Consider the following 14,166-nt stretch of genomic DNA (forward strand, 5'->3'; position numbering starts at 1 on the left):
AACCAATGGAGAATCTCTGCATTCTCCTTTGGATGGTTGCACTAATGGTTAGTCACAGGTGATGGAAGGCATGTGCTTTATTTCTCATTTGAATTTCTTGTCCACTTCCAGATGCTGATTTGTTTTCTGCAAACTGTTTGCTAGATTAACAAGCCAGTTGGTGCTTGGTATATTCTCCCAATGAAAATACTTGGGTGATGTAATCACCTAAGATCATCTGTCTTATTATTTTTTGTTATAAACTATACCAATGGAACTCTCCAGATATTTCATATTAAAGTACTTTGTATCCTGTTCTAATCACTTTTGCAGCTGTATTCTGTGATCTCTGGTGATGGATTATTTTTTATTTTCTTTGTAAATTGTGAATTACTTATCCTACTGTAAGTAATTATAGGTTGTAATGCTAATATTACAAACGAATGTTAAAAGGAACATTTTTGTCTTTGCCTACTGTTTATTTCAAATCTCATATTAGTATTTACTTCTGTATGAAATTGGATTTGAAGAAACTCTCATTGTTGAGTAAAACATTGTGGGTAGGGCCATATGATACCATATGATTATTGCAATCATCAATATATGTATGTTCTCACCCAATCATAATGGGTGATATGTAACTTTTAAGCCTCACTGACACTTACAGGTAATAAAATTATAATAATCATATCTTTTTGCCTCCAATATGTCTCTTTCACTTTACTTTTCACTTTTTCAGTTAGAGCTGGTATTTGCCAAAAAGTTGTCTTGCAAGGTAACCAAAGCTGGCCTTATCGAAGGATGTGATTAGCTCTTCCAGCCTGTGTTAGCATTGCTGCCTGCCCTGCTGCCTCCTGCCTCTCCAGCATTACAGCAAGATGAATAGCCTTTGAGTGATTCTGTCACTGATAGAAACCACCCATGATCCAGTTTGTAAGATTTGTAAACAGAACAAATGAAAACATGACCCAACCAGTTCACAATTATGACAAAAAGCATTAATAGAGCTTCTTCAATAACCCTGATTCATCCACAGTGCTACAGTAGGAGTATCTGGTATTCTGCAGTGTCCTTTAAACTCCATGAATCTTGCAGAAGCCTTTATTCCAGATGAGCCAGTTATTTCCCTGATCTTTCACATGAGAGCAGCCTCAGTACATCTTACTTACTGTTGCATAGCATAATGTAGGGGTATTGAATAGAGATAATTTTAGTGTAATAATACTCTTTAAAAGTTTCCCATAAGACATGGGGAATCCTCTAATTGTTGCTTGGATTTTCAGATTTTTTATTTGTACACAGTTACGCTGCTTGAGTATATTGCATTTTGCATAAACTTAACATGCTTCACAGGAGAAATGAGATGGGAGACGACTTGTTGATGCTGCAACCCTGGCAGTGCTCAAGGCCAAGTTGGATGGGCCAGGTTTCCTGATGATGTGTTCAAATATGTTATATATTAAATTGATTATGTCATTAAATAATACTTAATATATAGTTGTTGTGGTTTAACTTTAGCTGGTAACTAAGTACCACACAGCTACTCATTCCAACCCCCTACTCACCCCACTGGGGTGGGGAGATGAAAAGTCTAGTGGGAGGTGTCCCTGCCCATGGCAGGAGGGTTGGAATGAGATAATCTTTAAGTCTCTTCAAACCCCAGCCAGTCAATGATTCTATAATTGAAAAAAAAAAAAAAAAAAAAAAGAGCTGGAGAGATGAGAACAGTCAACTCAGAATGGCATCTGAGAATTAGGTGGTTAGATATGTAGCCACATAGATGAGGATTTATAGGCATTCAGTAGACTAACTCAGAAAAACTGTGAATGTCCAGCTGATGTATTGCAAATAGTTTAGGATGCTTCAGTAGGCAAGTGTTGTCCCTTGTGTAGTCATTCACCTTTGATTAGGATAGATGTAACTCTTTCTGAAGTGAGTATTGTATTTGCTTAGATGGTGTATTTATGTCACAATGAAGTAAATGAGAACATGTTGTAGTACTACAGACTGAGAATTAGAAATGGATTTATGTAAGCTTTTCCTGATGATGTGTTCAAATATGTTATATATTAAATTGATTACGTCATAAAATGATACTTAATGTATAGTTGTGGTTTAACTTTAGCTGGTAACTACCACACAGCCACTCATTCCAACCCCCTACTCACCCCACTGGGGTGGGGAGGAAAAAAGTAAAACCCATGTGTTGAGATAAGATGGGTTTAATAATGGAAATAAGTAATTAATAAGTAAAATATAATACTAATTGTAATAGTAATAAAGATAATAATGATTAAAAGGGAGATAACAAACCAAGAGAGAGAAATAAAGCCCAAAAAGGACTTTTGAAGGTGGTGAGTAATACAATTGCTCACTGCCTGCTGATGGCTGCTCACAGCCAGCTTCCCCCAGTTCATATGCTGGCTGTGACATTGTATGGCATGGATTGGCCACACCATGACAGCTGTCCCAGCTGTGCTCCCACCAGCTTCTTGTGCACCTGCTCACTGGCAGAGCATGGGAAACTGAAAATCCCTGACTCAGTGTGAGCACTGCTCACCTACAGCTAAAACATCACTGTACTGACATTACTGTCATAGTGAGTCTGAAATACAGCACTGTCCCAGCTGCTGGGAAGAAAATGAGCCCTATCCCAGACAAAACCAGGACAATAGTTTTCAAAGCTGTCAGACATTTGTGTGGAAGAGGATAATTAATTTTAAAAGTCTCCAATGGCTATCTCATTTCACTTTACAGCATTTAATTATTAAATTATGTCGACAAAAATTGAGCATAAGACTTAAGGTTTGAAATGGAAGATTAAGAAGCTAGTCAATCTATGTGGTGCTTGAATGGCAAAGGCAATAAGAAATCAGGCTTTACTCATCATGCTTGTTGGCAGGCTTGGAAAAGTCTTCAGATAGATTTTTTATTGCAGATGAATGCCAGGCTGTCTTTCATGTTTGATTTTCATAAATGCTTGCCTTCAGCCTTGCCCCTAGAACATTCAAGGAGGTGACTTGTTTTGCCTACTTATTTCTTGCACAGAGGTGATGCTCCATCAGTTTCCCACTGGAGGCTCTCTGAGGGAGCATTTTGTGTGTCCCACCATTCTGAGGCAGCACGCTGCTGTTCCAGTCCTGTGCTCAGCAGTGGCTCTGGGTGGATTGCTTGCTGTTGTTATACTTGACCAGAGAGGCTGAAAATTGTTGAGTCAAGCTCATGGTATATTTGAATTCTTCCAAGCTCCTGAAAAAGTGCATGGCTTTGCAAAGTGCTCAAATACTGTGTGTCTCTGGGGACTGCTCTCACCTTTCTAATTCTTTTGGTGATGGCTGTTGGGGTTTTTTCCCTTTACGGTTCAGCTAAAGCTCCTAATCTGGGAGCTCAGACCTTGGGGAATGCCAAAAGCAGAGGGAGTCAAGTGCTTGTGTTTTGCTGAGGTGATGGACACTGGTTTGACGGGTGCCCCTGTGTCTGTTGCAGCCCCCTCATGTGTCAGATGCGCTGATCTCCATGGTAACTCAAACCCCCAGACTCTGGACAGCAGCCTGCGAGGAGCAGCATTCAGCAGCTCAAGGGTCTCACGACCAGGTAAGTGTTACATGGTTTTCTGGGGTCCCAGGATGAGGGAAGAGACGAGACAGTTGACTCCATGCATCAGAAGGCTTGATTTATTATGATATGATATATAAGATATAAAAACTATACTAAAAGAATAAAGTTAGAGATTTCACTACCAAGGCTATCCTAAGAATAGAAAAGAATGTGTAAATGAAAAGTCTTCTCAGCCCGAAACACTGGACAGGTGTTTTGTGATAGGCTCTCAACTGGAAACAGTCCGACGGGGCCAATCAGAGATTTTCCCGTGGCATTCCACAGCAGCAGATAAGAATTGTTTACAGTTTGCTCCTGAGGCTTCTCAGCTCTCAGGAGAGGAAAATTCCTAAGTAAAGGATTTTTCATAAACTATGTCGGTGACAGGTAAGCCAAAAGGAATCACCAAATAAGAGCTCACCTCTGGTGTGCCACTTCTGTCCTGTCTGTTTTTCCTTGGTGAAGCCACCCAGGCAGTCAGGCCCTGTGCACACAGGTGATGATGGACTCCCACCAGTGTTGTCACTTAAAGCTGTGACAATCCAGCTCTTTTGAGCAGATGCATTTGACAAAAAGTCTGCATTTGTTCAGGGTTGGTTTTTAACGTACAGATTGAAGAAGCAAAACAAAGAAGTACTGTACAATTCTTTAAGTGGCTTTGGTCTTTAGTAATTGCTATGATAGGAAATAACCCCAAAACATGTCAACAGTAAGACCTGTCTTGCCACTGTACCTACTCCACCATCACTACTGCCCAAGCTGGAACCTATTGTCCTGAAGTGGATCAGAGACAGCTTCTGGTTCATGTAACATTCATTGGTTCTCTGGAGCATTTTCAAATTGCTGCTGTGCTTTTTCCACGTGAGTTTCTGTGCTAATAGCAAAATGTGGAGCATTCTGGTTAACATCTCAAGAAGGTGCAGAATTCTTCCTCTTTTTTTGTGAATAATGGAGGAAGAACAAGATGTTTGCCATTTTGGAAAAACAGTGCAGACACTATAGAGCTATATTCACTTGTCCAGTACCACTGATGCTGTTGGCTAGGGTAGTATCTCTGGTCTTATGCACTTACATCTGTGGGAAGTTGATTACTTCCTTTTGTTGTCAGGCTTCACTGTCATTTATATTGAGTTGTTTCTGTGCCATTAAGGTTGTATGTATTTCCTAAGTCTGTGGCTTCTCTGCACTGTTTTCTGGATATTACCTGCATTCTTTCTTGCTTCCTGAATAAGTCCACTTGGCTGTAATACACTGTGCCCATCAGACAAAGAAATCCATATTATTCTGGATAACAATTTGCTACCTTTACTGACCAGTTTTACAATTTTTGTGCCATCACTGCCATCAACAGTATTTACTTATGTATCACTGATGATACTCTTAAATAGTATTGAGTAAGTACTGGATGATTTTGTGAGAGGAATGTAGAGTACTTTTTCAATTGTTTTTTCCTGGTAACAGCTACTTTTTCATGTTAATCACATCTGATGATACTGATAATAATCTCTTACTCTGAGTTTTGTGTGGCTGTAAGGTAAATGCCATTTAAATGTCTTTGTGTTTCATTTATGGAATAACATCTGCTGACCAGAGTTTGTAACTTTGTCAGATGATTAAATAAAATTCTCTATTTTGTTTAGCAAATTTCTGTAAAATGGTGTTGACTGGCATCAGTTTTGTTCATATAATTTCCCAATGAATTTATCCTTTGAAAGTTCAGTGGTTATTTTGCCTGAGATTAGTAATGGCATAGAGCTCTATAATTACTGACATCATACTGCTTACCATCCTCAACCATTAGCAGAAAATGCTAGCAGTCTTACTGAATTTCTCTGGTGCTCCAAAATGTGTTGAAAATTGGCATCATTGAAAAGATCCTCTCACAAACATTTTGTGCTCTTGAGGCACAAACTATTGCAGTGTACTAATTTAAAGTTGACTTTTAACATTCATTTTGGTTACTAGCAGCCTCCTTATCCCTAAAAATGCTTTTCTTCTACTTAGAAGAAAGTATATGTTGCTTGTTTGGGGTTTTTTGTATAGAATGTTTTTATTCCTTTAAAACATGAATCCCAGTTGGAGGTCTTGTGCTGTTTCAGTTAGCCTGATTTTCCCATTAGAATTAGCTTCACTGGGTTTTCAAGTGTAATCTGTATTTCAAGCTAATTACACCCTTAACCCAGAATGGGAGTATGATTTTTTTTTGCCACAGGTTGTCTTTTTTGGGTTATTTAATCACTACCTTTGGTCCCTGGTGGCAGTGGGGAAGTGAGAGCTCTGCACTTGGGAGAAAGTACAAAGCTCTGCTTTGTACTTTCTCCCAAGTGCAGATTTTTTCCCTAGTTTACTAGGCTAATGAACTTCCATGCTTGCTATTAACTAAACTGTTTCAAATACCAAAATTGTAATTACATTCTGGGCCTGTGCATTCAATATGTATTCTAGCAATTAAATTTGGGAGTGCCTGATGAGTTACTACTGACTGCATGGCATTTCTACTTACTTCTCTCAGATGAATGACCTTCACAGTTCTTTTTGTGTTTCACAAGCACATGCTTAAGCAGATCATCCAGTTCTCTGATAGTTTGGTGGTTTGCTTTATCTCAAATTGCAAGAGTACATCCTTCTGGGCTCTGCTAGCATGTTGTCTGTATGAATTCAAGACCTTGACATCCTGAATTATCAATAATTTTGAGGAATAATGGTGCTAATAATGTAGAGAACCATCTTCTAGATCTTTGTCTGGCTCTTAGTGGAGATGTCCCCAGCAGTTAGAATGATAACTGTTGTTAACTGTAGTTGGTATGATAGGTGTGACAATGGTAAGAGGTCAGCTTTATCAGGATCATGTGGGATATGTTATGGGAATGACAGTATTTTGACTAGAAAACCTTGTAAAAAGCAAAATAAGGCAAAGAGATGAGGTGAAATTCGATGTCAAAAGATGACAGGTTGGGGAAATTCAGTTTGAAAAAGTAGGAAAGGTAGGTGTATGCACATGATACCTAGGAATAAACAGGTCATCTTTTCCTAGTTATATGTTTCTTGTATGAATTACTTTGAATTTAAGAATAAAATAAATAGGATGTAGTGGAAAGTACTTCAAATGTATCAGCATATCAACACATTTCTGTTGTTCAAAGAGCTTGGAATAAGTGCAGTTTAGGAATATCACAAATGAATTGTGGTAGTGCAAGTTGTGACTGTTGGTAGAAGTGCAGAGGCACAGATTAATATAAAAAAATGTTCTTTTTTATTTTTCAATTTCCGGAACAGTATTTTTTCAGAAGCATTCATTTGGTGTGATTGAGAAGCATGTTCCATTATCCATAAGTTAGCATTGACATTCTTTATTTTGAGGAATGTCTTCTTTTAGCATAAGAAGAACACTGTATTTTATACAAAGAAAATAAGAGAAACTATAAACAAAAAGTTTGCTTGCTAATCCGTGATTCAGAAAAGTACCATAATACCCCCATGCATATTGTTCTGTACACAGCTTTTATAATTTTTTTACAGTTACTAATTTTTAATGATTTTTTTTTCAATTTATTTAGAGCTTCATAAGTTATTTTGCACAGGCATAGGGTACAGAGATTTTCTGTGTGCTAACTGAAGTTACTGTTGGCACCTGATCCCACCAAATAATTTTATTAGTCAGTTAGATTTATGGACTAGAAAATCAAACTGCTTTTAAACAATATCCTTTATAATTCTGAGGTTTAATTAATAAACTCTGTATTGATTTTGTTTTCTAACATCATTCCTCAAATGCTGCCATCAAATAATATTGCACCTGAGTGTGTACACATGAACTATTCATGGAGTGGTTATTCTTAAAAGTCTTATGGCATCATACCTGTTTACTGAAAAATAGTTAACTCTTGTAATAATATTATTAAATAAGCATATTTTAAAAGAACATGAACATTCTTTAAATTTGCAGCTGTTTGATGACTGAAGTAGAGTTTTATTTGTATATTCCCTGGTATTTCTCTTGCTGCTTGGTGAGTCATGGTTAACTGAACTCTGATTTTATTAATGAAATATTAATGTGTACTTTTTGGGCTGTCAACTAAGTCAGAAAAAAAGTATATCTAGCTGGAACAAGGACCCATGTGGTAGAGAGATGAAATTACTATTCCAGTCATGGCTAACTTCTGAAATATTTGCTTTGAGCCTTTCTCTTACGCAGTACAGTTTCAAACTACTGGTGGTGGAATAAAATTATTGTGCTGCTTTTTTTTTTTTAAATCTTTTGTCTCTAAAACAGCTAAGGTTTCAAGGAAGGTTTTCAATGATAGTGAAGAGGATGCTAGCATTGCAAATTGAGGTGGCAAAATGCCTTATCCTTTGATTTTTAAACTAAGCTGGTGATTATTTAAGGCCTAGATCAAACCTTGTAGGACTGAACAGTGATAATCCCATACTCTGCTATTTGATTTGTAGAGCACATTATGCTACCACAGTCACTGTGCCTGTCACTTGAGAGTGCTAATAAGAAATATGCAAAGTGGGAAAAGGCAGGTTTTGTTGCAGTCATTAATAAGTATATATTTAGTTCAGCTAGAGTGCCAGCTGCAGTGAAAGGTTCATACCTTGATGGGCAAACACCGTGCCACGAGGAGGGGAAGGGAGCTGTGCCTTGCCCAAAACTGCTCCTCTGAGTTTGCCCAGCAATGACTTCACACAGGGCAGCAATGCATTTTCATCCACCCAAAGGCTGCTCAGCTCGTCTGGGCAGAGCTGCAGAAATACAGCCAGGTCAGTGAATTCAGCTTGGGCTGCAGCACTCCTGGGAAGCTCAGGTGTGTGCTTCTTTGGACTGGCACTGGGCACACAGTGAGTGTGGAGGCAGTGACATAATGTGCAGGCACTGGGCACACACACAGTGTGCAGGCAGTGACATAATGTGCAGGCACTGGGCACACACTGAGTGTGCAGGCACTGGGCACACACTGAGTGTGCAGGCACTGGGCACACACTGAGTGTGCAGGCACTGGGCACACACTCAGTGTAGGCACTGGGCACATACACAGTTTCAGCACTGGGCAACACACTGATGTGTAGGCCTGGCAGCACTCAGTGGGCAGGCCTGTGCCACACTGAGTGAGGCGCTGTGCAACACACTGAGTTTGCAGGCACTTGGGGCACCCTGATTGTGCAGGCACTGGGCACACACTGAGTGGTATGACTGTTCACACACTGGTGTAGCTCTGGGCACACACTAAGTGTGCAGGCACTGGGCACACACTGAGTGTGCAGGCACTGGGCACACACTCAGTGTAGGCACTGGGCACATACACAGTGTGCAGGCACTGGGCACACACTGAGTGTGGAGGCACTGGGCATACACTCAGTGTGCAGGCACTGGGCACACACTGAGTGTAGGCGCTGGGCACACACTGAGTGTGCAGGCACTGGGCATACAGTGAGTGTGCAGGCACTGGGCACACACTCAGTGTGCAGGCACTGGGCACACACTGAGTGTAGGCACTGGGCACACACTGAGTGTAGGCACTGGGCACACACTGAGTGTGCAGGCACTGGGCACACACTGAGTGTAGGCACTGGGCACACAGTGTGCAGGCACTGGGCACACACTGAGTGTGCAGGCACTGGGCATACAGTGAGTGTACAGGCACTGGGCACACACTCGTTGTGTAGCACATTCTGGACACACGGTGCCTTCTGCAACCTGCCTCTGATGTGGGACTGTGTGAGTGCAGTAAATCAGCTTTTTTAAATCTGCTTCCCAAACTCAGCTAGGACAGTTTTCCTCTGAAGACAAATAGGATTTTCTGCTTTTTAAAGGTTGATTCAAAGAAAGCTTTTCTTTTAAACTGAATTATTTTACCACATCATGATGTAGAAATGGAATTACTACAGGCAGTCTAGTCAAACATGCTCCTGAATAATTTGAATGTCTCAAGCAGCCATCTCAAATGAAAACAGGACAGGTAATATAATTGTTTTTTCAATAAGTTGTTAATTAAGCCTTGGAGATGTACAGGATCTGTATTTCCATTTGCATTTTTGTATGACCTTGTTCCTATCTGAGCTTCTTTGATTTAATGGAGGATGAATATAATTGATGGATAAACATACTATTACTTACATAGTACATGCTGAAAATTTGTGCCCAATATACAGATTAAATCAGTTAATTTCAGAAGAAATTCCATCTTCAAGCAGCTTGTGAACATTTACATCTGGTATTTTCCTGTCTTGTCATCACACTAAATGCTGTAAATGAAGAGAAATAAAATTACTATTTTTTTCTCAAAAGTTTACATAATGTAGCGATGAAAGTTAAGTGTAGTTCTTCAGTGTAAACTGGAGATATTTCAGGTATAATTAATCAAAATGGATTTGCTAACATGATCATCACTGATACTGTGTTTTTATTTTCACACTGAGATCACAGCTTCACACTTGGCTTTGTAATCAAGGACCTTGGTCCTTGATTTTTTTCACAAATGTGAATACAGTGATTAGGAAAGTTGCTGTAAAGGCATATTTGGAGAGTGAGTGATCACCACAGAAAAGGCTGAGGTGATTTAAGGTATCATAGAGCCCACACCTGAGCTGCAAAAGCAGAGCACTCAAGCCCCCTGACTGTTTTTAGTGCAAAGTCCATTCCCAGCCAGCTCTTACTGAAATATCTTAAAATGACCAGGAAGGTCTAACTTTAAAGAATGCAAGAAGAGATCAGTCTAGCTCTAGCTGTCAGGGACAGTGAACTCCAGGTAAGGAGCAGAGGCAAACAGCTGCAGCACACCTGGTTTTACACCAGTACCACCATTTTTGCAGTAGGTCTCAAAACAGTCTTTTATTGACTTGCCCATAGCCTTTGAATAATCTCTGCTGTGTTCAGACCTTCACATGTGAGCTGGCTAGCCAGGGTTCTATAGTGCTGGATCTTCTAATTAATGGTTCTGGAGATTGAGCACCTACTCAGAGAATACTGGGGGAACAGGGAAGGCACTCTCCCAAACATCTCTGTTGCAACAGAACAAAGTGGGTTTGTGATTTTTGTTATATCTGAAATGGTTAATATTTTTATTGGCTGCTCTGTGAGCTACAATGTGATTTAGCAAGCATCCCAAATGTCTGTAACATGAATTGTGTTTATCGTCAGCCTAAATCAGTTTAAATAAGATTAGTTCAACTGATGCATGCACAAATTAATTTTCCCTTTTATCTAACCAGCTTGCAGTCCTAATAAACAGAATAATCAATCATAGCTGCCTTCATCTATAGCATGATTGTATATCTCTGATCAAGAGAATGTAGAATAATTTCTGTCTAGTCTCTACTTAGTTCCCCCTGTAATCAAGGCTTCTGGATATAATGATTCACCTTAATAATTTTTACATTCATTGATTGATTAAAAAAAGATTTTTTTTTTTTAGTTTGTGTGTTTAAAGGAAGATTACATTCAACATTGTAAAACTAATTTTAAAAATATATATACTTTTATAAATATATATAAAAGTATATATACTTTTTTATTACTAAATATCTTATACTTTAAAAAGTATAAGATATTTTTGTTTCCCTGCTACACGAAAGAATGCCGGTCTGACTCAGAGAACTCTTTGTAAACACAATGCTTTGAACAGTTTGTACTGTGTACTCATCCTTTTCAGTAATAGCTGGTTTGAGGCCACTGGCATCTTTCTTACTGATTGAAATGAGTCCAGGACTCTGGCTAGACATTTTCTCTCTTCATTGAATTATAAAGTGCCAAGCAAAACCTGAGGTTAGCTTTGTGTGAGATGCTAGAAAAAGCTGAAACAATTAAAACTTCCCTTTAGGTCACTGGCCTTCAAATGGTGCTTTAACTTTTATGCTGAACTATTTTACACTATATATCAAATATCTTTAATATTTTAATTTTATACATATATAGTATATCACACATTTAGTGGTGCTTATGTCTAAATTGGCAATTATGAAAAATATATAGCATGCAAAACATGACATTTATTTACAGTCACATTTTACAGCTTCATAGTGCAGTTTTACCTTTGGTAACCAGTTCTGCCTCTTGAAACTGCAAAATGCATCAAGGAAACCTTGTGTTTTCAGAGGTTTATCTCAAAATGCAAGTTCAATATGTCCCATTCAGTGCAGTTGGTACTATTAGGAAAACAGCAGTCTGTATGAAAAAATATTCATATTGTAGTAGTTATTGGCAATTTCTGGACTGCTAGTTTAGAAATACTGTTCCAGGTCAAGGTATAGCAAGGAGTTGACATTGAGATGAATCTTTTCCTCTATATTAAAAATAGAGCATCATTATAAAAAAAAAATTTTGTACTGGTTCAAAAGAAGGGTGAAGCACGCCTTTTTGAATAAACATTGTAATATGGCCTTAAACAACAGTGTGTCTTCTTGTTCCTCATGTGATTCCGTTCCGTGAATAGAGATATTAAATGTCTTTGGTCATTTAAGGGTCAATAATTTGCTTCAAAATTTGACCTCAAATGTAAATTATTCTCATGTTTAAAAATAAATTACATCAGGTTTTAGAACAATAACCTCATTTTGCACCTCTAGTTTCATGCCTTTTTTTGGGTTTTTTTTTTTGCAAATTATTTTTTAAGTCAAAAGTTCAGCTGTGTTAAAATATGACTAAGTCTAAACTTAGTATCTGGAATGACATGAGGTCTTTCCAGCCGTGTATTCACAAAACATTGCCTCAAACATTTCCAGATAAATTATTTCATTCCAATATTTTGTTTTCTTTCCTTCTTTTAAAGAACTCCAGGTTTTTGTCAAGCTATTAATCATAGCTGGATGACTCTGTTTTAAACCGTGGAGTTGGTAAATCATTGTTTAGTAGTAAACTGGAGAAGCTGCTTTTCCTTGTAATGCATGCATGCATTTGATTTCTCGCTAGAAATTCATAGATCTTTGTAAATTATCTGCTTAAGAGTAAGTCCAAATCTTTTGAATTTAACCTAATTAGATAATGTTTTGGAAGTTGTTTAATATATACAGTCTTTGCAAGCTCAAAGAGTGAAAATTCTCCCCATTAAGCACGTGTTAAAATTATGCAAAGATCATTAAAAACAGAAAATTAACAAATGCTTTATCAGTTCTTAAAATAATAACCCTAGGCCAGAGCAGCAAAAGTTAAGGAAGCAAAGCTATTTGTGGTGCCATCAATGTGAAAATTGTGCTCCAAGGAATGAAATCAGTGGATGCACTTGGGTCAGGGAAGTTAAGTGAAAGAGGAGGAGGGAATGGTCTGACAACCCTGGCTGGGGTGTCTAAGCCTGGGGATCCTCTGAATTTCTCTTCTCCATAAATGTTTGATTTTCGCCAAAATCAAAAAATTAAGGGAAAAAGTCTTGGTATTAAGCCTGATGTTACTGCCTATTACCAGTTGTATATAAATATAAATTTGTCAGCTATTCTTCCTATTTTTTTTCCTATAAATTAACCATCTTTCTTTATATTATATTAATTTTTTTCATCAAAATTGTGTTTTGAGAATTTGCAAAATCTCCTTACACTGAGTTTCCATTTAACTTGTGGATATTATTTCAATCCTTCCCAAAGCTTTCGTGGTCCCTTGTCTCTCAGAGCTCTCCTCTTGCTCAATCATCTGTCCTGTAATCACTGCATGCTCTTGCCTTGCATACAGCAGCTCACATAAAGAGAATGTCAGCTTTGTTGGAGTCCAGCCTCTTGGCACATGTTTTCTCTGGACTCTTAAGTCTGGTTTGGGTTAGGATTTCATAGGAGAGGGAGCATTAAGAACTCATTGATAGGTAGTGGTCTGCATCATTAAGTTTTGTGTTCCTAATATTGTGACACAAGAATATTGGAGACAAATGAGATTGTGTTTGTATTGATTTAAACCATTGTTGCTATGCAGCAGAAAAATTATATATCCCTTTGAAAGAGAAGGCAAAATAGGAGTGGCATTGTTTTTACAGGGATAGAGCAAATAAAATTTCTGGTACTGTGGTAAGTCTGTTACTCCTGGAGTGGGTTTGTTGATGAAATCTTTCAGGTGTATGGTTTTTGCTGTGGCTTTTTTCCAGTTGCTCGAGTTAACTGCTAAAGTCAGCCTCAGGACTTGTTTAGATAATTGTAATAAAGCTTTTCAGTGACTCTGGAGAGAGTTTACACAGCAGGTTTTATTCACTGTGGGATTTCTTAGTATTTTGGAAATTTGCATCATTCTCTTTACTGAACTTTTATTTTGTCTTGAGAAGATACCAGAAGCTTAGAATGGGTGATTTTCCTCAAACCCAGAGGAAAATCAGCAGCTCTCAGTCTGCCATGAAGGTGTCACCTGGGAGGGCAGGTGCAGAGCTGTTTACCACAGGCAGACGTGATCGCTCCGTTCCAAATTAAATCTGCCCGAGATGGTTAGCAGGGAGCTAATCAAATCACCAGCACCACTGGATCTGCTCCCATTGCCTCATCAGAGCTCATTTAAACTGCTTTAAACTAGAACTGAACTGATAAAACAGATAAATTCATACATCTCTGATCACGTTTTCCTGCTCTTGTTTTTTGTATTATCTGAGCCTAAAAACTGGGCATAAAACAGCCTCACACACTGTA

At 38.4% G+C, this 14,166-nt stretch overlaps 1 protein-coding gene across 4 annotated transcripts in view; it reads left to right on the top strand.

Moving 5' to 3' along the window:
• TBL1X (transducin beta like 1 X-linked) overlaps positions 1 to 14,166 on the top strand; it is a 194,100-nt gene that overhangs the window by 101,209 nt on the left and 78,725 nt on the right. For all 4 annotated transcript variants that reach the window (XM_009089642.4, XM_030234609.2, XM_018913520.3 and 1 more), the window contains one exon: positions 3,466 to 3,573. Coding sequence is in view for 1 of the 4 variants with exons in the window: in XM_018913520.3 (XP_018769065.3) it covers positions 3,466 to 3,573 (108 nt within the window). In the remaining 3 variants the exon portion in view is untranslated. The remainder of the gene's footprint in view (positions 1 to 3,465; positions 3,574 to 14,166) is intronic.

The sequence above is a fragment of the Serinus canaria genome, chromosome 1 (assembly GCF_022539315.1).
Source record: "Serinus canaria isolate serCan28SL12 chromosome 1, serCan2020, whole genome shotgun sequence".
In the NCBI taxonomy this organism is placed as follows: Eukaryota; Metazoa; Chordata; class Aves; order Passeriformes; family Fringillidae; genus Serinus; species Serinus canaria.